The sequence below is a fragment of the Fusarium solani genome (genome assembly GCF_023522795.1).
Source record: "Fusarium solani strain SB1 chromosome Unknown bctg00000005, whole genome shotgun sequence".
In the NCBI taxonomy this organism is placed as follows: Eukaryota; Fungi; Ascomycota; class Sordariomycetes; order Hypocreales; family Nectriaceae; genus Fusarium; species Fusarium solani.
Window position 1 is genome coordinate 2,842,165 of NW_027072153.1, and position 26,929 is coordinate 2,869,093.

The window sequence follows — 26,929 nt, forward strand, 5'->3', positions numbered from 1 at the left end:
CTATCCTGTCATCTTCATCTGACTGCTCCCATCAACGCATCGCGACGACGCCCTCTTGCTACTGTACCTCGTCGCTGCTCGGCCCATAGCTCAATCCGACGACGAGAGCGGCCGATCCATCCTCCATCCCTAACGATCTGGGGCTTGTAATAGACTCCAGATCCAACATCGCCTCCGATTGCATTCGAACAAGCGTCGCTCGTATTCTTGACCCATATAATTGATTCACCATGAGTGCAAATCCCCAGAACGTTATCCGCAGGTACGATCTCTATTGCGCGCCTCGACCCCGTATTGCCGCTGCCTTGCCCAGTCCCGGCGCCCGTCCACGCCTCTATCAATCACGATACCGGCAATCTATATATCAACTTGATCTCTGACATTCATAATAGGAAGTTGGTCATTATCGGTGATGGTGCCTGCGGCAAGACTAGTCTGCTGAGCGTCTTTACGCTAGGATACTTCCCTACAGTAAGCTCCTCCTTCTACCCTCTGTATCAAGACCTTGCTAACAGATATCTTTACAGCACTACGTGAGTTCCGATCGAAATTGCCTTGCGACGACAGCTATTGACCTCCGAACCAGATCCCTACAGTCTTCGAGAACTATGTGACGGATTGCAGAGTGGACGGCAAGTCGGTCCAGCTCGCCCTATGGGATACCGCCGGCCAGGAAGATTACGAGCGATTACGACCTCTTGCATACTCAAAAGCCCATGTCATCCTGATAGGGTTCTCCATCGATACTCCAGATTCCCTCGACAACGTTAAACACAAGGTGCGGCTCCCCCGGAACGGGTGATGGAACCACCCCGAAGCTGACGTGTGCTCTTACAGTGGATCGAAGAGGCTACCCGCCTATGCAGCGGTGTCCCTATTATCCTCGTCGGTTTGAAGAAGGACCTCCGAGAAGACCCGGTCGCGATCGAGGAGATGCGCAAGAAGTCGCTGCGATTCGTTTCCGAGCACGACGGCGAGGCTATCTGCCGCGAGATTAACGCCAAGCGGTATCTGGAATGTTCCAGCTTGAGCGGCGAGGGCGTCGACGATGTCTTTGAGGCTGCCACTCGCGCCGCCCTCTTGACCTTTGAGAAGGGTGAGGGCGGTGGCTGCTGTGTCGTGCTGTAAACGGCTGCGACCTAGCTCTTCGGAATGAGCATCCGATGCGAATCCAACACCTGAGCCGAAGGGATCAAGCTCAATATCAGGACGAATCAGACGAGGCTGACATACGATCCATGAATGCCCTCGTCGGCTCCACAGCCCACCCTCGCTCGCCCGGCTATGGCCATAATATCAGAACAAGTTGGATATCAGGAGATAATTGTAGGATTTGGGGCAAGGAACCAGGATCGGGATATAGAGGACTTGTTGCTCGGCGCTTTGGAGGGAGGACTTCTTTACTTGACATGCGTATACACACACGCACGCATGCTCATACTCACACTCACACACTCATACACCTCAGGCAGGCTTGAGACCAAAAGGTCCTTGCTTACAGCCCCGTCGGCGTTTCGGTCGAAGCCCGAAGCCATCACCGCCACCGACCGCTACTTATCACTGCGTTGTTTCAGGCGTTATTGCAAACAAAATGAATATTCACTCATTGGAGTTCCAACTCTCGGAGAAAGGAACGAACAACCCAGCCCCCGTCCTCCCTCAAGCCCCATTCTGCTATTTCTTCCCGTTTTCTGATCCTGCAATTTCGCATTCGTCTCATCGTTTTTTTAATAATCAGTTGGCTTTTGTTTCAAGGGAGGATCTGGGTATTTCTTAATCTCTTGGCAAGCGAAACTTTCTTGCAACGCCGCAGCTGCGCGGCACGGCACAGCACAAAAAGGGGAAGAGGGGTAACTATGGTACGGAGTAGGATTCGAATCCAAGTTGGCGGCAAAATCACATTGACACTCTCTGCGTGTATTGCATATCATTTGACTTGGAAATAGAGCTTGAGTGGGGAGGAAAAAGTGTAGGATAGGATAGGAGATGAGATGTATGGAGGCGAGATTGGTAGTGACTGTCGTTTGCTAGGCTGATATTTGATAGAGAGTGATGACTTTGACGTTTCGCATGCTGTGCTTACGGTCTTGTCTTTGCTTCAAGTGAACATAAATCTCATACGTCTGGATGGCTATGCAGCATAACTTTGCTTCGAGACCCTTTTCACTTATCATAGAGCTAACCGTGCCTGCTTTTGACACCCACTCAGCCTTGTCATTCAGAACCCTTGAAACATTGGCTTGTTCTAACCCCCATCATATACCAGCTGCTTATAATACATACAGTACACATTGATGCTCATGAAGCTCCCAGCCGAACTCATACACTCAACACTTCATATTTTACCTCTTCCAATCGTGGTTCCACGCCTCCTTGGCGGGATACTCGGTCTGGAAGCGCGAATACTCGATCGGCACAGCCTCGGTGCCCCAGACACCCTTCTTCTCCATGGCCACTCTGTACAGGTACCCCTCATCTCTGTTTCCAGGACCAACCGTCTTGCGCAGCTCCTCACAGGCATTGTACATGCCGCTGTACATGCGGTGACGCTCCTGCTCAATAGCCAGATGCTGCTGCCGACGGAACAGCTGCCACGCGCGGTGAATGGTCCAGTGGCGGAGATACCTCAGACGAGCCATGCGGAGCGGCGGAGGGGCCGGGGAGAACATGTTCTGGCGGAGGGTGCGGATGCGGTAGAAGTTCTCCGACTTGGGGGCCTGGTGCTTTCGGCGGGGAGGCACCTTGCCAGCCGGCTTCTTGGCCGGGGGCTTGGGGGGCGTTCGGGCGAGGAGGCTCGTAGTGGTTGAGAAGAGGCGGGTTGTAGGTGCCGCGGGGGCGGTGGCCTGGCGGGTGAAGAGCCCGCCGAGAGAGAATATCGAGGCCATTGTAAGGAGTTGTGTTGGAGGCGGTTTAAAGATTCGGAGGGGGTTGAGGATTGATTCTTCGAGAATCGCCTTGTTCTATCGTGCAGCGACTCAAGGATCAGGATCGATTGGCTTTCGAGGATCGAGAAGTTGCTCGTCCGAAGCTTGTCGTCGAAATTTCTCGTCGTCTCGTTCGAATGCGCTTCCGAGGCTCGGGGATGCCAATTGCGCCGAGGGAGCTGCCCGCCTACTCCAACCGTCTGATTGATCCTATCAACAACGGCCCTGCGGCGACACTGAGTGGGCTTTCGGGTTGAATGGGTCGATCCGATATTCGTCCTGCTTGAAGTGGGCGTGGATGCTGAGATGCAAATTGTTAGCCCAGGATTCGGTCGGGCGGAGAAAGCTTTCTCCGAGGACCGACTTCACCTAGATGCTCCAACTGCAACAACAACTTCAATATCATCTCACTATTTCATAGACAGAAAGCATTTTCCCTTGGCCTAGGGAACTTATCTGCTGAAAGGAGTTGATTTTCAATGAATTTTCTAGAAATCCTGAAAATTTGTAGTCTTCAATTCTGGCGCTTCGAAAGAGCGACATCGGACCCCCAAGCAGCGGACTGTGAGTATCGACGCAGTTAGCCGACGTGGAAAGATGCAGCTTCAGTAAAGTGTCAATCGTTATGGGCAAGTCATTGGAATTTCTAGTCCAGCCCAATGTCAAGAGCTCCGCCCCTTACCCAAGGTCAGCGGATGCTGTCGGAATCCTTCGAGTTGACGCGCCATCAAAGTGTAGAATCTACCATTTCCGACTTTGGGGCCTACCTAAGCTGTAGAAGCGTTGGATAGGGACTCGTAAAATCTCAGAGATGGAGGCACTCCTGTGTTGCAAACTGGCCAATCTGGGTTTGACACTCAAATGCATGCTGGCTATCACTCGGGTGTTCGGTCCATCCCTCTCATCCAAGGGTGAGTCTAAACCCACGCAGCCTCTGGCACTACTCTGGAAATCTTAGAGCCAAAGATGTTAATAGTCCTTTGAGACTGCTCTGCTCCTCGGTTACGGAGGGAAACAATCTGTTGTGGCATGTAGGTACAAGTAATGTCTTGGGGATGTCTACTCTCCTCGCGCCCCCTGGCATATGTACTAGTGATATCGTACCACGTTTAAGGTTTATCTTTTTTCTTCAAATCTTGATTTTCCATGGCTACATGTATTCCTCGTGCTTCGTATCGGATGGGAGAGGGTGACGTAGGTTGGCATCTGGCTGGGAGGATGAGACTGATGAGTGTTGACTACAAGAAGAACTTCCGACTAGAGCGCATTCTCTGGTTACCTGGCGGTACTTCTCACATACTTGAAAGATGATCGTATCCCTGGGGTTTCGAAAGTGTGCCTGTGGAAGAAGCGGAGGCTTCGACCTCTAAAGGGGCTATAAGCAACGAAAATAAAAAACAAGCACTCCTATAAGCGCCATAGACTTTCAAAATACCCAGATAGTAGAGAGTAAACCTAGAACTGCGGCACAGTGTCTTCAAGTTGGCGTGTAAGGTTGGCTTGATTTGATTTTGTAGCCTCTACGATGCGCGTTTGGTGCATCTCGGCAAGACACCTAGCACCGCACTCAGGAGCTTTTGCCCTATGAGCACGAGATCTTGCCAAGATTTTCTAATATGGCCCATGAGTTCTAACTATGGATGAGTGGCTATAATTAATCTTTGCAGGGGTGAAAGAGCATAGACCTGCGTTGTCAAAGTTTATCTTCAACTCTACCGTCGCATGGAGCATCAGCAATTGCAAAGGTCATGTATGACTGGGACTAAACATGACCAGTAAGCCAGCTCGTTGGTCCATATTCCAAGAAAAGCATTTCTTCATGAAAAGAAAATCGGCTGTACTGTGAAGTATACTTTGGGCGGCGGTCTATATCCATTCACGGAGAGCGTGAACGGGCATGACCATTCACAGATAGTGTTGAGAGATGAAGGTTCAGACTGTGATTCACCCATGCAGAATGCAACCTTTTTGTTCAAACAGAGACTGTTAGATCCTATATATCCAACTCTTTCACCCAGCTTTTCATCCCTCCCTGTGCCTTTCACCCAGACCATCCTCGACAACTTTGTTTGCAATCTTTATCTCCCACCAGCACAGCAAGCAAGCAAGAGATTATTTCCATCCTCCAGCCTATCGTTTACAATGTCTCGACCGAACCTTCCCGGACAGGACCTTGTCTCAAGTCCTCGAACAAACTGTCGCAGCCGCCGAAACACGGTTGACAACCCGATCTTGACCGATTCGGAACTGTTTGCCCCTTCTTTGCCCCAGGACCCTCAGGAGGGCAGGATTTCACGGCTTCGACGGTGGACTGAAGAGCACCGTGAAAACAACCCCATCTTGACAAGCAATATGGAGCCCCTTGGCCAAAGCATGCAAGATGTGGCCCTCGACGAGGAGGAGGACGAAGAGCCTGACGATGACTGGGACATGGTGCTTGACTACTTAGCGGTAGAGGAATCCGAAGATTGGTATCCGAGACCAACCACTATGAATCGGATAAGAAGATACCTTTGGTCAAGGGGCGAGGACGAGGACGAGGACCGACACCACAGCCACCGACCGGGCCCTCTCGTCTTTGATGACGACGGTATGGTTACTATCGACGAAGAGGATGAAGAGGAGGACGACTGCCCAGATTGGCGAGACCCGGCATGGGATTATAACATCCCGTTTGGACCCCGGGTCCAGTACGATTACACCTTTGAGCAGCTCTATCCTCGGACTGCGATGGCCCTTGATTTCGCCCAGGCCCTCCCAGGCATGCGACGTCTCGCGGTGGCACGGGTTGTAGTTGCAGCCTGGGTCCCGACCGTCCAGAACAACATTGCCAGGACGTACAACACCATGGCCCCTCGAGCTGTGTATACGGCACAGCGCACTCAGGAGGCCCTCGCCATGTCGGCTCAAGTGGGGAACCATCTCGCTGTAGAGGCGTGGACAGCTGGGCAGAACGCTGCTCAAATGATACAGGAGACATGGCAGGCGGCACAACCTACGGTGCGGATGCTGCGCGATGGGAGGGCTATGAGATTGTTGATGGAGGGCGATGTCATGATGATGCTGCTCCAGGATGCTGCTATGGCAGGGTTATCGGCGGTACCGCCATACGATCTTATCCTGCGATCTAGTGGTGGCCGACGCCGACTTTGAGGTATAGAGATTGTTGGAGTATTTGCTTGGGACGTACACGAATCACTGGGATATGGGCTATAGCGCTTGGGATGTTGATCGTCTGGCTGGATGCGAAGCGTTTGGAGTTGGTGTTTGCCTTGGTATAAAGACATACAGAAACAGGCTGGGTATAGATAACAGACGTTATAAACTCAATAAAATCTTTTAAAAACTGACAACTATCACGCGACTGATCTTGAAACAAATGCTTGCATAAACTCTATAAACACTTTATATCGTTTGACTCATCTCACATAATTAACTCCGAGCCCGACGCCCTTTGCCTGAACCTTCTAAGTTTTAAAACCCTTTTCCACAGTTTGTAACAAATCGTTTAGTGCTCGTGCTTGACCGGGTTCAAGTCTCTAAACTCGCCGCGGAGGCTCTCGATGCCCTCCTTCTTGACCTCGTCGACCAGCTTGGCCACCTCGGGCGCGATGACGTTCTCGTCGAAGCCAAAGTACTTGTAGGCGTCCTTGCCGGGCAGACTCTTGCCGAACGTGGCCATGGAGAAGCCGGCGTCAGCGTATCGCTCCCAGCCGTTGACGGCGTACGCCTCGATGACGACGCGGGGGGCGTTGGATCGGTAGCGGAGGACGTCGCGCTTGTACTCGAGAGACTGCTTGTTGAAGATGCGCTGGCAGGGGAATGAAACGATGCGGGCCTTGATGCCGAACTTTTCCTTGAGGACGTCTCGGGTCTTGACGGCGAAGCACATCTCGGCACCGACACCAATGAGAGTAACATCGGCATCCTCCTCCTCGATAAAGACGTAAGCTCCCTTTTGGGCACCGTCACGGCTAGAGTACTGGGGGTACTGCTCGAGGTTCTGTCGGGAGAGGGAGATGATGGATGGGGTATCCTTGGCCTCGAGGGCGGAGATGAAGGCACCGGCCGTCTCTTCGGTATCGCAAGGGCGGATGTAGAGGAGGTTGGGCATGGAGCGGTAGAGGGAAGGGAGGGCGATGGGCTGGTGGGTGGGACCATCTTCGCCGGTTCCGATAGAGTCGTGAGTAGCGATGTGGATGGCCTGGAGGTTCTGAAGGGCACCCATACGGACACCAGGGGCGGCGTACTGAGACTGTTAGTGGCAAGGCTCGTTTCGAAGGCGAAAAACTTACAATGTAGAACATGAAGAAGCTGGAGGTAATGGGGAGGATGGTGCCCTTGCTATAAGCGGCGAGACCGTTGGAGATGGAAGCCATGGCATGCTCACGGATACCCCAGTGGATGTATCGACCGCCATAGTTACCAGTGATGCCACAGGTGGTCTTGAGATCGGGCTGTTGAGAGTCAGCAAGTGTCACGTCACACTCGTCAATCAACTTACGTGTTGGAAGTCAACCTTGTCCTTCCAGATCATGTTGACAGAGGGCGACAGATCAGCCGTGCCGACCATAAAGTTCTTGAGCTTAGCAGCAAGAGGGTTGCAAATGATACCGGCCGACTTTCGCGACGCAGTAGGGGCGGTAGGGAAGCTCTCCCTGGCGGGGATGATGCTTCGCCAGTCCTCAGTGAAGCGACCTTCAACTCGCTTGATAAACTCCTCGTGAAGCTCGGGGTACTCCTTAGCGTACGAGGCAACCAAAGCCTTCCAGTCCTCCTCCAGACGCTCACCACGGGTCTTGACGTCGCGGAAGAAGTTGTAGATCTCGTCGGTCACGACAAAGTGCTCCTCGGGGTTCATACCAAAGTGCTCCTTGACGGCCTTGACACCGTCGGGAGAGAAGGCGGCGCCGTGGGCCTTGGCGTCGCCGGCGACCTTGCTGCCGACACCAATGACGGTGTGGACGTTGATAAAGGTGGGCTTGTCGGTGCTGGACTTGGCCTTGAGGAGGGCCTTGACGATGCCCTCGACGTCGTAGCAGCCGTCCTCGATCTCGATGACATCCCAGCCGCAGGCGCGCATCTTTGCGTTGACGTCTTCGGTGTTGCAGAGGTCGACGCTGCCGTCGCAAGTGATCTGGTTGTTGTCGTACATGACGACCAGGTTGTTGAGCTTCCAGTGGCCAGCCAGCTGGATGGCCTCGAGGGAGACACCCTCCTGCAGACAAGCATCACCAATCATGCAGAAAGTAGTGTTGTTAACAAGCTCGTGGCCGGGCTTGTTGTAAGTCGCAGCGAGGTGCTTAGTAGCCATGGCAAGACCAACAGCATTGGCAATGCCCTGACCAAGAGGTCCAGTCGTAACCTCGATACCCTCGTGCTCGATCTCGGGGTGGCCCGGGGCGAACGAGTCGTAGCGAGCAGAGTGGTACGACTTGAGCTGGTCGAAAGTCATCTGCTTGTATCCGGTGAGGTGCAGGAATGTGTACTGGAAGAGACAGGTGTGGCCGTTGGAGAGGACGAAGCGGTCGCGGTTGAAGTAGTCGGGGTTGCTGGGCGAGTACTTCATGACGTACTTCCACAGGGCGAGGCCAATGGCAGCCATTCCCATGGCGCCGCTGCGAGTATGTTAGTTGACGATGCCATTGATGTTTTTTGACCAGAGTTTCTCACCCTGGATGACCGCCATTGAACTGCTGGCACAGATCGGCAATCAGACAGCGGAACTGGCGCAGAAAGAGGTCAATGGTCTGGGCATCATCGTTCTTGATGAGCTTGAGGACATTGGGCCCAGCCACGGGCTCCTCCTTGGGCTCTGGTGTAATTGCACTGGGCGCCATTCTGTCAAGACTTGTGTGTATGGGTTGAGTGTAGAGAGTGAGAGAGCAGTGTGCCAAAGACTCGGGGCAATGCCTTATATCACCGCTACCTCTCCCATCACCTTACGCGTAAAAAGTAAACGAAACCGTTAAACACTTCCAGATGCCGAAACAGGAAGTCCTACCCACGAGGGGTGTGGGATTGTGGGTTCGACCCCATTCATGATGATCACGAGGGGAGTCTGGAACCGGGGGAGGGCACATGAGAGCTAAGATTTGGTAGTGTCCCGCCACGTCGCAGAACCCGAGGCGCTTAGGCTTGCTTAGTTGGTATGGATTATCTGTCAAGTGTTTCTGGGTTAGGTTGAGATTGTTTCTGGAAGAGGTGATTACCCAAAGGGGGAGTATGGTGTTTATGCTTGGATGGAGGCTCTAGGGTTTTGTCGAATCATGCACTTTGTCTTTACAATGCTTGTTTCACAAGTAGTGCTTCAGCGGCATTTGGTGTTACATAGTCTGTCAAAAATAGTCGATCACTAGAGCCTGGTGCCAACGCTCAGACTGTCTACACATTTATGTCTACCACGTCGCCAATGACTGCCCGTTACACGAAAGGGTGTGAACACCACATCTAGACACTCCGGCTGCAATCACCATCTTGAACCTCTTTCAGAACATGAATGCACATCAATTGATCGCATGCAACTTCCTCGAATACCATCACGTACATCCGAAGACAATTGCCATGTTGTCGCCTTCGGCATATCCCAAGATGGATATCCGTCGAGAGTATATCTGAGAGATGTTCCTGAAGTCGCCCTGATCATCGATACTCTGCACTACACTCCGATCATCGCTTCATCATGACTCCCGCCATCGTCAGCGACATTGAGCTCCCGGCCCAAGTGCCAGAGACGAAAGCGACGCCTACTTCGAAGGCTTCAACTCCCAAACTTTTCTCCCTCGAGGGAAAGACAGTCGCCATCACCGGCGGAGCTCGCGGTCTGGGCATCACCTTGGCCATCGCTGTTGTCGAGGCTGGTGGAAGCGTCGCTTGTCTCGATATCCTAGACGAGCCATCGCCAGCCGAATGGACACAGCTCAACAAGATCGCGACAGCCAACAACTCTTCCGTGTCATACCGGAAATGCGACGTCACCAATGAGACATCGGTCGAGTCGGTGATGCAGGCCATCGCAGCGGATGCCGACAAGGCCGGAGCACCGTTCTGGGGCACCATTGCCTGTGCTGGCATTCAACAGCAGATGCCAGCCATTGACTACCCAGCCGCCGATTTCGACCGGATATTGAGGGTCAATGTCACGGGCGTGTTCAACACTTGCAAGTACGCTGCGAGGGCGCTGCGGGAGAGGAAGAGTCCTGGCAGCATTGTCATCATCTCGAGCATGTCGGGTAACATTGCCAACCGAGTGAGTAGACGAGTCCAAGAAAAACTAAGTTTAAACTAATAATTTGAAAGGGACTGTCATGCACGGCATACAACTCGAGCAAAGCCGCCGTCCAACAAATGGCCCGATCCGTCGCCCAAGAATGGGGCCAATGGTCGATCCGCGTCAACACGCTATCTCCTGGTGTAAGTGACACCCTCAATGGCCCTTAAACGGATTCTGACAGTACTATAGTATATTCGAACCGCCATGACGGATCAATTACTCGAAGAGAACCCCGAGGTTGAGAAGACGTGGATGGCTGGTGCTCTGCTGGGTCGTCTTGGTGCGCCCGAGGATTTCAAGGCCCCGGCCGTGTTTTTGTTGTCCGAGGGAGCGTCCTTTGTGCATGGGACAGATTTGAGAGTTGATGGAGGACATTGCGCATCGGCTTAAAAGAATTGCATAGATACATGCCGGGTTGAGCCATAGATTGAGAATTGTAAGATCTGTTACAATAGAGGATTGCATCAAAGACATAACCCACATACAACTATTTCATTCCTTTATCCCTCTATTCTAGCCTCTAAAAATATTACTCATCTCACATCATGACTATGTAAATAAAGCAGATAAAATAGCAAAACACGAGGCGCTCACGCTCCCAAACTTTTTACTCCCACCAACCAACGACACTTCCTACTGCTTCAACACCTCTTCGACACCCCTGAGAATGCTCACGACTCCAAGCGCACCAGGGTCAGGAATACCACCCTCCTCGTCAAATCGATCCTGTCCGACGTAGCTCGCCCGTCCAAGAGCAGCCGCCATCTTTCGCGTGCCCTCTGCTCCCTTGCGTGCCTCAGCGATGGCACCCTCGAGGGAACCTTTGTCGGCATACGCATTGACAAAGGGGATGAGAGCATCCATGAGCGTGCGGTGTCCAACACGGGCGGGAGTGTATCTGCAGAGCTCCTCGAGACCACCTTGGAGAGACTTCTTGATCAGCTCCGACACGGCAGGCGAGTTCGAAGCTGTTGCCAGCTCCGAGAGCCTGTTTGCAACGGCGTTGAGGAAAATGGCGTAGATGGCACCTGATGTACCACCCATGCTCCTCTCTGCGGTAGTAGCCGTTCGTCGGAAGATTTGTCCAATATCGAGAGACTCGGCGTCGTCCTTCTGGAACTCCTTGACAAGACCTGCACGGGTTAGCTGATGGAGCATTGATGATTTGGGGGATCGTACCGTTTACGCCGTTGAGGAGTGTCTCTCCGCAGTCTCCGTCGCCAGCAAGCGTGTCGTACTCGGTGATCTTGGGTTCGTCTTGTGCTGTCGTCTTTGCTACCGAGTCGATGATGGACTTGACGAGCGTTGTCGGAACTATATGAGGGGTCAGCTTCATCCGCGCCATGTTTAAATGTGCTTCACTCACCCTTTACTCCAGTCTCTCGTCCATTCGGCTTGGCTGCTGCCACCGTTGTTTCCCGCTTCGAAACAGACTCGGCATCTGTCGCCCATCCATGGATCGAACGAGGCCAAGCGGGCGCAGTAGTAGGAGCATCGAGCAGCTCCTCCAGCTCCTCATCGAGCTCCAGCAACGTCACCGAGAAGCCAGGTCCATCGAGCGAAGTCACAAACGTCCCAACCAGACTCCTGGCAATCTTGATATCCCGCGAACCAAGCTGAGAAACTACCTCATCCGCAATGATACCCAGCTCAAGAACACTAAGTCCACCAAGGTTATTGACCATGAGAGCCACACGCTGACCCGTCTTGGGCTGCCACATGTTTGCCTTTTGCGTAAACATGATGTCGAGCGCCTTTTCGACCGTCGTCTCGAGGCTGGGAATCTTTTCGCGCTTGACACCAGGCTCGTTGTGAATGCCCATGCCGAATTCGAGTTGGTCGGCGGGGAGGGACTCTTGGTTGGCTCGGCCGGGGACGTTGCATCTGTCGAGGCTCGCGGCAACGGTGGCCATTTGCGAGGCGGCCTTTTTGGCGACTGCGACGACGTCTTCGAGGGAGGCTCTGTAATAAACTCATGTTAGACGATGTGAGTCAATGCGATTGTTTGACTTACCCCTTGGCCGCCTTGGCTCCGGCAATCTTGTGGCAAAAGACTGTTCCTGCGAGACCGCGCTGGCCGACGAGGGTGTTGCCCTCGACAGAGACGTCATCTCCTACAATCACCATTTCCACCTTTTGACCCTCTGCCTTTGCCTTTTCAGCAGCCAATCCAAAGTTGAGTTTGTCGCCCGTGTAGTTCTTGACGATCAGCAGGGAGCTGTGTCCAAGTCAGCCAAAACCTCACCACATCAATTCTCAATACGTACCCCTTGGACGACTTGACAGTCTGCAGACCCGTCAAGATCTGCGAAGCAGAAGGAGAAGCAAAGATTTCGCCTGCAATGACAACATCGAGGGCACCCTCGCCGAGGTATCCCGCATGAGCTGGCTCATGACCAGAGCCTCCTCCAGAGAGAAGCACAACCTTGTCATCCTTTGGAGCGCGTCGTCGGTAAAGAACTAGAAAGTCAGCTCATTTATTTCCACCTCTTTTTTCGTTGAACTCACCCTTTTCAGACGCAATGAGACTCAATGAGGGATCGTGGAGTATACAGCTCCGTAGACCTCGCTCAACGGGGCTCGAGACCCCACTGATGAAACTCTTGCCTAGAAGCTGTTAACATATAAGTTTCACCAACCACACCATAATATTCATACCCAGAGTCATTGTTGATTAGTTTTTGTCCCTTGATGATAGATCTGACAGTAAAACACTCGCAAAGGCCTCAGACTGGGAATGCTCGTCTTCTTGATCTACCTCGTTGCCAGGCGGTCCAAACTTCCATCTTGGGATAGCTCGCTCACCTTGTGCTCAGGCACCTTTACCCTCGATTTTCCCGCGGTCCCGCGGCCCCGCGTCCATGATGGCTGAAGCGCGGGGGGCTAATCTTGCCCTTTTACGGATAAAGGGAAAAAAGTAAATGGGGGCTCCTGACCAGTTGTGGTCGTACCACCCCTGGATCTCTAGGCGGGTTGTGCTACCTGGGGGAGGGGCTTTGCCGGTGCCCACAGCGGATGTTGAGGGCGTGTGATTGAGCGTGGGATAACTTGTTGCTGAGATTAAGCGGTTGCTTAGTGGGCAAAGAGTCGGTATTTGGCAATTGGATGCAGACTGGGTAACGCAGGTCATCCTCACCAGCTGAAATGGGTGATTGTGTCGCAGACTGATTGTCGCTTGAGCTTACTTGCCTACCCGAGACTCACACCGGCAAACAGAAGCGCAATTGTTTGCTGTGGCTGTTGGGGAAAGAAGAAGAGGAATATTTGAGATGATAAACTTTTGTCTACGTGCAGTACTCGTGAGAATCATGCTTGACTCTATAGTGTTAAACTACTAATTTATGCACAATAGCTTTGTTGAGTTTTTGGCAAAGTGAGACTCGTCTTCTTCAATTGCCCAAGGAGCTCATTGTACAGTCAATGCCAGGACTCACTTTGGCTTCCCGCCAGTGCTCGTCTGACTAACACTGTACCTAACCAAATCGAATCTCCTTTCTACACTGTATACATGTCTCTCACGAGTTACCCTGAAAACATCCCAGACGCAATGGCCTCCGGCCTTACCTTGTCGGTGAAGGCGTGATCTGTCTGCACCAAAGCTCTCTTGGCCTGTACGGCATTTAGAAGCGGACCTCTCTACCCCGGTCCTCTCCAGCGCATACAGCTTCCTGATGGACTGGCAAAATGCAACCCCTTCGGATCGGCTCCGTTCATCGGCGCATCTTTTAACACCCGACTTGCTCGTTTCGGCAATTCCCTGCAACTCCTTAGCGATTGGTTCCGCGGCGACCCACTTCTCCGCGAGCTCGTCCGGATTACCGAGTTCCGACTCCCAGCATGCTGTGGCTTCCTGCAGGCGGAGGATCAACGAAGGGGGTTTGTTTATGTTTCTCGGCCGAGAAGGGGATACGAATAATGCCATTATGCAAACTTGTCTACTTTAAGAGGATCTCGACTCTTCATTGTTCGCTTGTCTTGTCATGATCAGAGTTTCTCTCCCTCCATCTCTACCCGAGTCATACACACCCTCTTAAAGCCGGGGCCTCCTCGTCAGTGCGAAAACAAACGGGCAACCGAAGCCGGACCTTGGAAACAGAAGCGAATTCTACATCCTTGGAATCCTGCTGCCTGCCATGCTACAACCCGGTTTAGGCCCGGTAAATAACGCTTGCAGATGCCCTGCAGCTTCTCGAAACCGCAATCGAAACATGCCGTCTACCAAACATGGATTCTCGCTGATCCCCAGACCCCAGAATTCGTTGCGTGATGTGATGGGTTCCCCGCCTGGGGGCTCCGCCCATGGGGAACCGCTGTTAAAAAAAAAACCTTGATTATATGCGAGTCAAGCAAGTAATTATGTAGATCGCAAAGAGTATATGAAGACGCCATGATCCCTTCGTGAATAGCTTCAATCACACAACACCCACATCATCTTATCAAACTATCCGCCCATCATGTCCACCTTCCTCGTGGGAAAGCCCCTCGACTGGGCAATCACCGCAACCGCAGGCTCAGGCTTCCTACTCTTCGGGTACGACCAAGGAGTAATGTCGGGCCTGTTGACGGGCGAAGCCTTCACGAGGACGTTTCCCGAGATTGACACGACCAACGGCGGCGGCGGGAGTTCTTCTCTCCAAGGCACCGTCGTGGCCATTTACGAGATTGGGTGCTTCTTTGGCGCCATCTTTTGTCTCCTTGCTGGAGAGTATCTTGGAAGACGTAGGTCTATTATGATTGGGTGTGTTGTTTTGAGTATTGGGGCTGCGCTTCAGGCTTCTGCGTTTGGGATTCCGCAGATGATTGTTGGACGTATCGTTGCGGGATTGGGAAATGGCATGAACACGAGTACAATCCGTAAGTCCCCTTTATCCTCTGAAAGCTCAAGAAAACTGACAATTGGCAGCCGTTTGGCACTCTGAACTCATGAAGGCTAAGAACCGAGGCCGCGGTCTCGCCGTCGAACTAGCCATCAACATCTTTGGCGTAATGCTCTCCTACTGGGTCGACTACGGCATGTCATTCGTCTCCAACGACTCTCAATTCCGCTTCCCCCTCGCCCTCCAGATTCTCTTCGCCGTCATGACATTCTTCGGCATCCTCGTGCTCCCCGAGTCTCCCCGTTGGCTCATTGCGCACGACCGACATGACGAGGCCAGAGAGATTCTTTGGGCTGTGAGAAAAGATGCTAGGTCGATTAGCAAGGATGACGAGTCTATTAGTCGGAGTTTGGCAGAGATTCAGCATACCATCAAGGAGGAGCGTGAAGCTGCGCAGACGAGCAGTTTCAAGGCCATGCTGAAGAATGGAGAGCAAAAGTTCCTCTACCGAACTCTACTTGGTGTCGGCGCTCAGTTTGCGCAGCAGCTTTCTGGTATCAACCTCATCACATATGTAAGCCAACCAATTCCCAAAGCTTTGAGCCAGCTTGCTAACTGGAAACAGTATGCGCCCGTCATCTTTCAGGAGTCAGTCGGCATGTCTCACAACCTGAGTCTCCTTCTTGCAGGCTTCAACGGCATCGCCTACTTCCTCTCGTCTCTAATTCCTATCTGGGTTATTGACCGTCTTGGTCGCCGTAAGCTTATGATGTTTGCGGCGGCTGGTCAGTGTGGATGTATGGCCATCCTTGCTGGGACTGTGTCTACTGGAAAGTCTGCACCTGGTATCGTTGCTATTGTGATGCTCTTCATGTTTAGTAAGTATTACTACTGACACTGTAACTGAACTACTCGCGCTAACACTGTCTAGACTTCTTCTTTGCCGTCGGTCTCCTCGCCATTCCCTGGCTCTGTAAGTCTCCCTCCGAATACCCTCACAACCACCACTAACCACCCCCAGTGCCCGCCGAATACGCCCCCCTCGCAATCCGAACCCGCGCCGCCGCTCTCGCCACAGCATCAAACTGGATCTTCACCTTCCTCGTCGTCGAGATCACCCCCGTCTCCATCTCGAGCATCGGCTGGAAGACGTACGTCTACTTTTGCATCTTCAACTTTGCCTTCATCCCCATGTTCTACTTCTTCTATCCCGAGACAAGACTCCTGTCGCTCGAGCAGATCGATAAGCTGTTTACGGGAGAAAAGATCATGCTGCACTGGGATCACAGCATGGGTGTGCCGGGTGAGGTTTCGGGCAAGAATTTGGAGGATGAGAGTGCTGGGTTTGAGCATGAGGAGAAGACTACACACGAGACCAAGACAGAGTCTCTATAGGATCGCATCGAATGATTGATCCCTGGTGAGAAGGGGAGGTATTCATAACAGGGCAAGTGTATTCCGTTGTTCATAAGCTATTGCCATAGTGTTCCGTAATCCGGCAAAATGCAGATATCCAAACCCATCCATCAACTCCCGTCCACGACCCAAAGATACCCAGTGAAACCTAATTCCAAGCAAACCAACTTGGCTTCTTCTTCTCTGCCTCTTGTTTCCTCTTCCACTCTGTTTCTTCTTGCGCCATCCACGCTTGCATCATCATGCACTTCTCCTCCATCTGCGCATCCGTCAAGAAGCCCCGTCCGCCGTCCTCAGCTGTGTCTTTGTCCTGAGAGCCGGAGTAGGTGCCTTTTGTCACGCCAAGAACCTCACAAAGACCCTCCGACTTTTCCATCAACCAATCTCCGTGACGGAGGCCATCGCGCCAGTGAGGTGGTAGTGCCTTGAAGCCAAGCAGAGCGCCAAGGAGAGCGCCCGCGAAGCAGGCGTTTGTGTCGGCGTCGCCACCCTCCATGATGAGGTCAGTGATGAGCTTCTCAAAGATTGCAAGCTGTGATCGGAGCTGGCTGTTGGACTCGAGTTGTCGCATAGCAAGACGAAGGAGCAAAATTCCAGACCCAAACGTCTTGTAGACGTAACCAATCTTTGTGCTCTCATCAAGCTTCAAGTCTGCCAGAGCCTTGGCTGTGGTATGGTACTTGAAGTCATCAATCTTCAACCGGGGCTCATCCTTCCGATCCTGCTTCTTGAGCTCCTTCTCACGACGGGCGGTGTACCATGCAAGACCCTTTTCAATCATGTCGTCGACGTGGCGCTCTTTTCGGATCTCGCCAAGAACAAGACCACGGATCAGGGCAGTGCCGATGACGCAAGAGACGACACATCGGGGGTCTGCGTGTGTGACGACGGAGAATTTGGCGGCGATCTTGAAGGTGTCTTCGAGGGACTTGTTGAGACACATGAGTCCTAGGGGATGTGTTCTCATGAGACTTCCATTGGGTGCGGCTTTGTATTTGCCCGTCGTCCAAAAATTGCGTGCTGTTCCTTCGGGATCGTCCAGGTATGTCTTTGTTCGAACGATGCCTCCCACAGTGCGTCCCAGTCCAAGAGGCAATGTATCGAGTGCACGAAGTCCCATGCGGACCCAAACAGATAGCCTCGAGGCAAAGTCTTTCGGATCAAGCTTCTTGCCATCGCTGTGAAGATAAGACATGAGAATCAGGACAGCATGATCAGTGTCGTCTGTCCAATCACCAGGCCGGTGAAAGTTACGATGGTGATCGCGTCTAAAGGCAGTAGCTTGGTCTGCAGGCAGCAGAGTAAAGAAGCGATCAGGATATGTGTTGGCTGACATCTCAGCAGAGAGAAACTCTGTATACAATCCGATCGCATCTCCAAGAGCCGAGCCAAAGAGGGTACCGATAATGCGATCCTGAGCGACGGCCTTGGCCGACTCGGACGAGAAGACAGTCGAAGCCATGCTGGGCGTACTTTTCTTTGAAGACATGATGGGAGAAGCACAGTCGGCGCGGGAGCCCAAGTTATATGCTTCTTTCAGGTTGTAGGCATCCAAATTGTTTGACTGGTCGAGGCAATAGATCGCGAGACCATTTCTGCGGCTGAAGGGGGCGGTGGAGCACTGCCACACACGGGACTAACTAGCACCGAAGGGGAGATCAGCCGGGCGCATGTTAAAGCGGTTGCCTGATGACACGCAGGAGGATTTGCGAGCTGCATTTGCCCAATGAGATGGATGTTGTTGGAGATATGATTGCGTCCAGGATGAGGAGTGGGTTAATGTAAGGCACAGTGTGGCAGGGGATATCAGGCACACCAGATTCAGGAAACCATCGTCTGTCTGCTATGAACGTCTATCCTAATGTTAGTCTTGGAAAAGCCCTAAAATAATCCAAAATAGAGCACACACCTTATCAAGTCCCTTCTAGCCCCCTTTCCCTTACGCCGAGGCACATGTGCGCTAATGGCTCCCTACAGTATTCATCGAACTGCCTTGCGTTTCTGCACTGTACAGCCTGTCTGCCTCGCAGGGCTGAGGCCGTGTCCAAGCGGGAAAGCTAATCAACATGGCTTCTATTAGTTCAGGGTAGTTACTTGGACATGCAGCTATTATTCTTATAGATGGTTCAAATATGCGCTGCTCAGTCTCCCAAGTCTCCCCAAAACTCCCTTAGATCCTCTGCTCTCCACCTCGTACTCCATCCGCTCTCCCTCTCAATCCTCTCCAACAACTCTAGTATCGCCTTGTGCTCGCTGGGATGGCTCATACAACGCCCAGCAATCCACAAGGGCTGGATACCGTTGGTCCACGCCCCGTGGTGGTCGTTAGATAAGCTTATCCCGCAAGCCTGTCGCGCATGCCACAAGATGCTCCTCGGCTTGGCAGGGAGACTGAGTCGTATACCTGACGGCTGGTTCTGAAGCATGAGGATCGAAGCTGTGTGATGAAGTTGATTGCCTGAAATGGCGGCGGGGTTGGAGAAGAGGATGGTCGGAAAGGGGGATTTGCCGCTGGGGATGGTCATAATGGGGTGCAATGGGGCTGGTCGTTGCTGATACCAGTCGTGGAGATACTCCCATAGTTGGAGCCAGCGAGCGCGAAACTCGGAGTCGTTGCGGGCTGGAGCTTGGAGAGTATGTGAAGGGAGAGGGGCCAGAAGATCAAGAACCTGGGCTATCAAGTAGACGGAATAATTTGCCCACTGCTCAAAGTCTGTCGCGCTTCGAAAGAGCTCGACATCGGCTTCAATCGACCCTGAAGCCCAGTGGGAGACATGGATAAGCGTCTTGACCGATGATATCAGGCCACCGCAGACGTCCATTCGGGCAAAGCACCAAAAGAGCGCCTGCTCAGTGCCTCCGACGAAGCCATTGATACCTACAGCCTCCATTAGACTGGCGCATCCGTCGAGGTGCCTCCGCCATGCTTTGGGTGAGCAGCTAAGCATCTCCAACACGCAAAGTATGACGCATGTAGCTATAACGGCCGTCCCTCGAGTCGGAAGGTGGGGGAGTAGGAGGTGGATGGCTTCTTGGTAGAGGGCGAGGCTTCGATCGGTCGGGAGAGTCTTTTAAGCTCGAGCTGTCGCGCCGAGAGGGCCAGCATCGAGTATCGGAGGTGATCGTTATTTTTGGTCATTGTCGGAAGGATCTGTTGGAAATGTCGGTCTCTGTCGAACTTGTCCAGCCAAGGGGCAATCTCGTCAAAGTAGTTCCTCCAGAGAGCGCATTCCTCCTCTTCTGAAAGGAGTGGTGTTGTGGATGGATGGAAATCGGGTATCTGGAGAGTGACGTCTGTTTCGGCTATGGTAGAGCTCCCTTGAGTACTATTGACATCAAGGCGAGGTGTCGTTGATCTTGTTGGGGCGACAGATCTCGTCTCCTGTATTAGATGATTGCGTAGTGTGGAATGAAGTTCGTGATATGCCGAGCCTGGTAGAAAGATGCCATCCTCGGACATGTCTCCTGGCGTGAATGCCTGCATTTGTTCCATGTAAGGATACTCAATGTCCATTGAGACTTGTAGCGCTGGGTCTATTGCGACTCGTGAGTGACTTTGGGTAGTTTGCCCGCTCTGGCTAAAGTAAAGGAGGTCCGCGACAGCGCTCTCGGTCTGTCGCTGGGATGAGGGTGAGCTCTCAACCGTAGGTGGAGTGAGATAGCTTCCTGGGGCGTTGTTCAAGTGCCCCAAGCTTGTAGGTCTCGCATTTGAGCCTACGTTTGTCGGTATTGAGCGGCCTGGATCCGAGTGTTAACAACCTCGAGATAGAATCGACACTCACAAACCTACCCATGGGCCTCACATCAGCGTCGTCGTCTTCTGATTCTAGCAGCGACGATGGGGCATTGTAGTCGCGAATAACCTCGGATGTGACATCGAGAATCTCAAACTCCCTGGGTCGCCTCCTGGCCATCTTGCGCATCGACGGATGTCGGCCATCCAGACCCTGAGCGTTCTCGGCGCGAAACGTGATCTTGAGCCCCCATTCGCAGTGCTCGCTCCGTCGGCGGCATGTACCGCATGCTGGACGTCCCTCGTCGCATTTTCTCTTCTTTCGGCGGCAGTTGAGGCATCCTGACCTCGTCCGGGTCTTCTTCTTGGGTACCTGCTGAGGCCGCTCCATTTTGGTCAGGTGTAGCCGCTGATTTTTAGCGGAGATGGGAACCTGTCAGGGAATTGCAGCTCTTGGGGACCGTCAACCCTGGCGTCTCGGGCGCATGGCTGTGGAGAAAGGTCCAAGGAACTGGTTCGTGATGAGCAGAGGATGAGACAGGCAGAATATCGACCTGAAGGATCATGCCTGTCTCTGTTGAGGATGCGGAAGACGAAGCCGAATGATCGGCTACGGAGCGGAAGGAGGTCGGTATTACCGCTTCAGGTTTGCCGAGGCAAGTCTAAGCGAAGCATGACACTTGGACTGGCCAGATGATGGTTTCAGAAGGCAATCAAATTCTGGGGGTTGACAGGCCAGATTGGATATTCGTTATGGATAATATGGCCGTCTCCTTGATACTATCCTTTATAGTTGAACTCAGGGCTCATTGACTATCGCCTTGTAGGCAATACTGGCCATCCCGCACAAGATCTGAAGATATTCGGACGCAGTGTAACCTGTCTCTCGCCCAGGGCAATGGCTAAGAATTAAAAAGACAACATGGCTTTTTGGGCATTTGAACACTGGCGATGTTGACAGAGTTGAGCTTTATGGTGCATTTCTTCCATCACTGAAGATATCCATCGCCGCACAAGTCGGCAGGAGCAAAATATCCGGTCTGTGCCTCGTGAGGCGGGGCAACATCCAAAGCTGGAATGCTTCAAAATTAGCCCACTCTCAACTTCTTCATCATACATCGTCTGCGCTCCTTTCTCCGCCTCACATACATAGCACCATCGACGAGATACTCTCGTCGACATACACATCTCAAAGCCATGCCTAGACCTGCGTCCCTCCGTGACATCATCCGCCAGCATCCACGTGAGCGGCTCCTGGTGCAACCTCTTGAGTGGACAGCGCGACATCTTGAGCTGCTGCATTGCTCCTTTGAAGAGGAAAAATTCGAAGAGGGAGACCCCGAAAAGGAGGAAGTGTTGGATAATAATGGAGAAGATGTTCAAGTTCCTGACGCAAACGAGCCAGGAAAAAAGAAGCCTGTTGATTGTTGGGCGCGCACTGCTGAGCGTCTAGCAACCTATGAAATGAAAACTGCGGCCATGAAGAAGCTCTTGGCAGAACGCGACGGGCCTCTAAAATTTCTCCGGTAAGAAATTAACAACATGCAATCGCCCAGTCCCATCATCTGACGCCTTCTCTGCATAGGCCCTTTGGATATTTCTGCTTCGGCTTCGAGCATGAATTTCGCCTCCACGGCGCCGTCTTTGCGGAACGTGCACCTGGCACGCAGGCACCCATATTCGCCTTTATGCAACGCGGTATGATTAAGATACAGCGTGAAGGTGTTTTTTCTCTGCCCCGGCCACGACGGCCTAACCCTCCTGCCGAGCTTATCAGGAAGCTGAGGCTGAAGCAACTGGAGCCATCTGATCCATGGTGTGACCCGTATATCCTGGCTGTGCTTGTAGGATTGGCGCAGTCACAGGCACAAAGCCGGTCCTTGGAAAAGGACTTGGACGGCAAGGGTCGTCCTGATGCTTTCAAGGTCAGTTTTCTTCGTCTTTGCGTAACGAGGCCATGCTTGGCTGACAGCACCTTAGGTTTGCGCTGTGCTTGTAGATGAGACAAACACAGACACGATGGGATTCTACACTGCAACTATCTCTACCGAGTTTCTCAGCAAGTTCGAGTACCCAGATGGCCTAAAGCCCACGAAAGTGACGCTGTCATCTTCTTTGCGTATCAAACATAAAAAGATGGCATTTCAACCATATTCGAATTTAAGGGAAAGGCTCATCGAAGCAATGTCGCCTTGCTTTGAAGATGCCAAAGCGAGCCAGGAATAGTGGTGGAGACTGACTACCTTGAACATGATCCAAGAACCAAGCCATACCCAACAAAGAACAGTATACCAACGCCCATTTGGAAAGTTCTTTAAGGAATGAAACGGCTTAAGATGGAACCAAGCGTCAATATCGATAGAAAGCGAAATTGCAGACCTTTCAGCGTACCTAGAGTTTGGTAGAAGTTTGCCATGCCATTGTTCCTGCGTTTCCTTGTCGATGAATGTTTGATTTGTTGTGAATGCTATAAAAAAAACAAATAAATGACGTAAATGAAAGCTAATAGCGAAGGTTTGGAAAACAGGCAGGGATCTAAATGTCCATTATTAATGTGGTGAGCAGAGGTACTCCGTACCTATGTGGTTATTCAGAGTCATAGAAGAACACGCCCCCACTTTTCCCAGAGATATTTGGCGCCAACCTCTTAAATTCCAACTCCCTTCCTACACCTCTCTGCCTAGGTACCTAAGCACACCCAACCACAACATCACGGTTTTCGCCGCCGGAATGTCTGTCACCCAGGTGGACATTGATCCTGAGGGTGATACCCTTATAATCCTCCCCCATGGTCAGTCTCTCTACCTTGGCCTAGCGATGATATCATCATGGCCATCAGCCTCTCAGCAGCTCGAGGCTTAATACGCTTGAGAAGACAGTCGAGAGCCTCCTGCTAGCCATGTGATGTCAATTCTAACCTGTGACTTGACTAGATCCTGATGCCAAAGACTCCGAAGACGAAGAGGTAAACGATGAGGCGCCAGAGGCCGAAGAGCCCAATTCAGAGGAGCCCGGCACTGAAAAACCTGACCCCCAGTCACACTTCAAGGTCTCGATGAAGCATCTCATCCTAGCTTCGCCGCGAGCAAAGAAGATGTTTGAGGGAAACTACACTGAGACTCAGCCGGATACCGATGGACTACGTCGATGGACATTTGCACCAATCTTCGACCCTGAAGCCTTTGAGATTGTCATGAATGCAATCCACGGTTACACTCACAAGCTGCCACGGACTGTCACCCTTGGAAGATTGGCCAAGATCTCTGCCATAGTTGACGATCTGGATTGCTCCCAATCCCTTTGGTTCTTTGCCAAGACGTGGATCGCTGAGCTGAACGGGGATATGAACGCCGTTGACCTCAGCCAGTGGATCCTCGTTTCTTTTGTATTTGACGAGCCAGAGACGTTCAAGGTAGCAACTGGGAATGCCATCCTTGAAGGAGACACACGATTCAATGCGATTGGGCTCCCAATTCGCCCAAAAATCAGTGGTATGGCGCCTGTCTAGGGTTCTATGCAGTTTTGTCTGACGTCGCAAATAGATACAATAGACGCCGCAAGGGAACAGCACATCGAAAGAATAACCAGTGAGCTTAACTCGCTCATCGGAAAGGTCAGAGAACACGATTGCCACGCCCAGTGCAAGTCATTGACATTCGGTACCCTGACACTGGAGCTCATGTCGGCCAACCTTATTTTCCCATCTCCACCCGCACCCTATCTTGGCCTGAGATTATTTTCAATTCACAAAATGTTGGAAAGCTTTAAACTTCCTCGTGTCTACCATCCAAATGAATCACTTAAGCAAGGCTGGAAAAACTGGAAAGACTTGTTGGTGGTTCAAGATGTATCAAGCGGATCGGCTAATAAAAAGCCACACAACATTGATGACCACACTTGCGATCTACGGGATCTAGTCACTGAATCGCTTTCGGGCTTATTGATCATTCCCCCTGGCCTGCAGCTCGAGGACTTTCGTTAGTGTGTCAAGAGACATCGCATACTTTTCTCTCTTACGGGATATCGAGAGGACAGAGAAAGGAGAGCTAGATTGGTTCATAAAGATCCAGTTGCTGGTTTATAGCTGGAAAAGCTACGGGGACCTTTCTTGTTCTTGGGAAACGTGGCCTTGATAGCAATATTGATACCGAAACCCGAAACTCAACACGAAGCCCAAATATTCGCCACATTGACTACCCAACAGGATAAGATACCGATGGGCATCATCAAACACGCGAAAGAAGCTGGAATTTTGATCACGTAACAGTAATATTGGATGCAAAGGGGGAAGCTGCGGAATGGAGGAAAACTTCTCGTCACAGGCGCCACCTTGGTTGCCACCCGAGTCAGATAACCAAGCCGGTAAGCATGTCCGATATTCTCTCCTTAACTCCAGGCCGAGAATTGCTACTCTGACGGTGAGCTGAAGGCCGACAATTTCCTCTCTTCTCGGTAAGCTGGTGTTGTCCGTGACCGAAAAGAGAAGCTCGGCCACAAAACCGGCCACCTCGACATCGGCATCACAGCCCATATGAGTATAGCATCTTGACTACATTCTCGATATAGAATAAACTCTAGGCCGCTCGCAAAATACGAGCAAACATAGCCCACGTCGGCATCACCGTCGGTCAGATATGAGGTGTTTCCCAAGCCGTATCCCCCGCCCACGTTGTCCCCGGAAGGACAGGACAAACAGGCATGGGTTAATCCCACCAATCGAGACTCGGCCGCAGTACTATACGGGAAACTCTACGGCAGCGCGGAGCCGACTATTGAAACCTTCTCGGGTTTCGGTAACCCCATTAAACATGCTGGGCAAGACACCCTGGCCCCGGGTCGAGATGGTTCGACGGGCCGCGCGGGTTCATCGTCTGGTTTTCATGCAGGAGGGCGGGTGCAGCCACGGTGAACCAGCACTCTAGACGAAACTCTAAACATCTTCCTTCCGTCCTCGGATTAAAACGGCCAGCAGGGTGGTCCTTTTGGTTTCAGGGGTTTGGGGCGATATGCCGAAGGGTCATCCCTGGTTTCGGCTTTGGGCGACCCCTGCTAGCACCCGCTTGTCAGGCCAATGGGAGATTGGAAGGATTCCCGTGTGCATCAGCCCTAGCCGTGGTCGTCTCATCTCTCAGGTCCTTTATTGTTTCAACGGGTTTTGCTATATAAGCCGTGCTCTGCTGAGTGAGTTTGGACTATTCATCCTCAAGCATCTCAAGCATCTCTCGACTCAGTACAACTCACCCACCGCACTCTATCAACATGAAGTTCCTCTCTCTTCTCCTCGCTGCCTCGGCTCTCGTCTTTGCCAGAGACCTGAGCACCGAAGTCGTCAAGGGTACCTCTACCCACTATGGCGGTAACCTGAACGGAGGCACCTGCTCCTTCGTGTCTTACTCGCTTCCCGCCGGCATCTACGGAACCGCCTTTTCCGGCTCCAACTGGAACTTGGCTGCCAACTGTGGTGCCTGTATCGAGGTTACCGGCCCCAATGGCAAGAAGATCAAGACTATGGTAAGTCGTGATGAAGCGATTCTCCAGCGTGGCATGGGTTTTGAGCTGCGGGACTCTTCATTGGGTCTTGAGCGAGGCCACTTGAACTGCTCACTATTCATTCTTATCCATGGTCTAACACTCCCTAGATTGTTGACAAGTGCCCCGAGTGCGACAAGGGCCACTTGGATCTCTTCCAGAACACCTTTGACGCTGTTGGCGGATCCAACGGTCTTGTTTCCACCTCTTACAAGTGGGTGACTTGCGACATCACCACTCCTCTTGTTCTCCGCAACAAGGAGGGTAAGTTTGTTCACACTCGTCAAATTCAAGTTCAAAGACTAACCATCTCCCAGGCACCAGCCAGTGGTGGTTCAGCATGCAAGTCCGCAACAGCAACGTCCCCGTCAAGAGCCTCGAGGTCAGCACCGACGGCGGCAAGTCGTGGAAGGGCACCACCCGCCGTGACTACAACTTTTTCGAGAACCCCAGCGGATTCGGAACCCAGACCGTCGATGTCCGCGTTACTGGTTCTACCGGCGCCACCATCATTGTCAAGAACGTCAGCGTCGAGCCCATGAAGGAGACCAAGGCCGGCTCCAACTTCCCTTAAGCGGGGACTTGGCTTCTGACATGGTAACGGGTTCTGGATGTATCATGTGTCGGATGACTTGGATGTCATGGTTCATGTTGTATGTATTGAAACGATAAGCACTGTAGTACATACCCATATACATTTTACACAAACCTTGTTTCGATTGCACTGCCCTCGGCGATTTTGTGTTGATTAAATGAAACAGAATAGTTTCATTTGCCTTGTTCAAGTTCAAGCGAGCTTGTAAGGCTGAGGCCGTTTCGTGATCTACACTCGCTAGTTTCATCGCCCGCCAATCATTACCATGTTTACGGCAGGCTATAGGGGTCACTGTTGCAAAACCCCAAAACCACCGGAAGAGAGACAAAACGGGTTAGCGAGATGGGCAACCCGACCCGCAGTACATTGCTACGTGTACCTCGGCATAGATTCTTAGATTTTTTTTCGCGTTACAGAGGATGTAATCAAAGCTGCGGGGTCGCTGCGGACCAGCAAAGCAGATTTCTATCTAGTCCTACAGACATCGGCCGCCACCATGACGGTCGAACTGGACAGCACCAACACTCAATTGTCCTCTTCCATCTCTTCCTCGTCCGATTTATTGAGCTGCTGCGCATCGAGTTAGTAGTGGAAATGTATCTGACGACTTGATCACGCTCACAATCCAGAGCCGAGCAGCCT

At 52.2% G+C, this 26,929-nt stretch overlaps 11 protein-coding genes across 11 annotated transcripts; 6 read left to right on the top strand and 5 right to left on the bottom strand.

The window, feature by feature from the left end:
* Nucleotides 1–230: 230 nt before the first annotated feature.
* On the top strand, nucleotides 231–1,128 carry MRS44_009344 (uncharacterized protein; the record flags this gene model as incomplete). The annotated part of the gene is made up of 5 exons (XM_046267913.2): nucleotides 231–262; nucleotides 393–471; nucleotides 528–533; nucleotides 587–778; nucleotides 838–1,128. 5 exons carry the CDS (start codon nucleotides 231–233, stop codon nucleotides 1,126–1,128), a joined length of 600 nt encoding a protein of 199 aa, XP_046125440.1.
* Nucleotides 1,129–2,342: 1,214 nt separating this feature from the next.
* On the bottom strand, nucleotides 2,343–2,885 carry MRS44_009345 (mitochondrial 54S ribosomal protein mL40; the record flags this gene model as incomplete). The annotated part of the gene is made up of 1 exon (XM_046267914.2): nucleotides 2,343–2,885. One exon carries the CDS (start codon nucleotides 2,883–2,885, stop codon nucleotides 2,343–2,345), a length of 543 nt encoding a protein of 180 aa, XP_046125439.1.
* A 2,181-nt stretch (nucleotides 2,886–5,066) lies between these two features.
* On the top strand, nucleotides 5,067–6,077 carry MRS44_009346 (uncharacterized protein; the record flags this gene model as incomplete). Its single annotated transcript, XM_046281685.2, has 1 exon — nucleotides 5,067–6,077. One exon carries the CDS (start codon nucleotides 5,067–5,069, stop codon nucleotides 6,075–6,077), a length of 1,011 nt encoding a protein of 336 aa, XP_046125438.2.
* Nucleotides 6,078–6,432: 355 nt separating this feature from the next.
* On the bottom strand, nucleotides 6,433–8,764 carry MRS44_009347 (uncharacterized protein; the record flags this gene model as incomplete). The annotated part of the gene is made up of 4 exons (XM_046273145.2): nucleotides 6,433–7,173; nucleotides 7,220–7,381; nucleotides 7,429–8,542; nucleotides 8,598–8,764. The coding sequence occupies 4 exons, from the start codon at nucleotides 8,762–8,764 to the stop codon at nucleotides 6,433–6,435; spliced, it is 2,184 nt and encodes a 727-aa protein (XP_046125437.2).
* An 842-nt stretch (nucleotides 8,765–9,606) lies between these two features.
* On the top strand, nucleotides 9,607–10,587 carry MRS44_009348 (uncharacterized protein; the record flags this gene model as incomplete). The annotated part of the gene is made up of 3 exons (XM_046267912.2): nucleotides 9,607–10,173; nucleotides 10,224–10,337; nucleotides 10,387–10,587. 3 exons carry the CDS (start codon nucleotides 9,607–9,609, stop codon nucleotides 10,585–10,587), a joined length of 882 nt encoding a protein of 293 aa, XP_046125436.1.
* A 243-nt stretch (nucleotides 10,588–10,830) lies between these two features.
* MRS44_009349 (uncharacterized protein) lies at nucleotides 10,831–12,865 on the bottom strand (the record flags this gene model as incomplete). The annotated part of the gene is made up of 7 exons (XM_046277765.2): nucleotides 10,831–11,330; nucleotides 11,377–11,511; nucleotides 11,564–12,159; nucleotides 12,212–12,415; nucleotides 12,465–12,657; nucleotides 12,706–12,804; nucleotides 12,856–12,865. 7 exons carry the CDS (start codon nucleotides 12,863–12,865, stop codon nucleotides 10,831–10,833), a joined length of 1,737 nt encoding a protein of 578 aa, XP_046125435.2.
* Nucleotides 12,866–14,651: 1,786 nt separating this feature from the next.
* MRS44_009350 (uncharacterized protein) lies at nucleotides 14,652–16,409 on the top strand (the record flags this gene model as incomplete). The annotated part of the gene is made up of 5 exons (XM_046267911.2): nucleotides 14,652–15,051; nucleotides 15,101–15,588; nucleotides 15,640–15,892; nucleotides 15,946–15,987; nucleotides 16,036–16,409. The coding sequence occupies 5 exons, from the start codon at nucleotides 14,652–14,654 to the stop codon at nucleotides 16,407–16,409; spliced, it is 1,557 nt and encodes a 518-aa protein (XP_046125434.2).
* Nucleotides 16,410–16,578: 169 nt separating this feature from the next.
* On the bottom strand, nucleotides 16,579–17,919 carry MRS44_009351 (uncharacterized protein; the record flags this gene model as incomplete). The annotated part of the gene is made up of 1 exon (XM_046277764.2): nucleotides 16,579–17,919. One exon carries the CDS (start codon nucleotides 17,917–17,919, stop codon nucleotides 16,579–16,581), a length of 1,341 nt encoding a protein of 446 aa, XP_046125433.2.
* Nucleotides 17,920–18,571: 652 nt separating this feature from the next.
* On the bottom strand, nucleotides 18,572–20,554 carry MRS44_009352 (uncharacterized protein; the record flags this gene model as incomplete). Its single annotated transcript, XM_065621259.1, has 4 exons — nucleotides 18,572–19,370; nucleotides 19,415–20,096; nucleotides 20,149–20,168; nucleotides 20,217–20,554. 4 exons carry the CDS (start codon nucleotides 20,552–20,554, stop codon nucleotides 18,572–18,574), a joined length of 1,839 nt encoding a protein of 612 aa, XP_065477331.1.
* An 806-nt stretch (nucleotides 20,555–21,360) lies between these two features.
* MRS44_009353 (uncharacterized protein) lies at nucleotides 21,361–24,145 on the top strand (the record flags this gene model as incomplete). The annotated part of the gene is made up of 6 exons (XM_046277762.2): nucleotides 21,361–21,689; nucleotides 21,749–22,088; nucleotides 22,144–22,226; nucleotides 22,848–22,954; nucleotides 23,097–23,654; nucleotides 23,706–24,145. 6 exons carry the CDS (start codon nucleotides 21,361–21,363, stop codon nucleotides 24,143–24,145), a joined length of 1,857 nt encoding a protein of 618 aa, XP_046125430.2.
* Nucleotides 24,146–25,422: 1,277 nt separating this feature from the next.
* On the top strand, nucleotides 25,423–26,266 carry MRS44_009354 (uncharacterized protein; the record flags this gene model as incomplete). Its single annotated transcript, XM_046279742.2, has 3 exons — nucleotides 25,423–25,674; nucleotides 25,803–25,956; nucleotides 26,010–26,266. 3 exons carry the CDS (start codon nucleotides 25,423–25,425, stop codon nucleotides 26,264–26,266), a joined length of 663 nt encoding a protein of 220 aa, XP_046125429.2.
* Nucleotides 26,267–26,929: the final 663 nt, after the last annotated feature.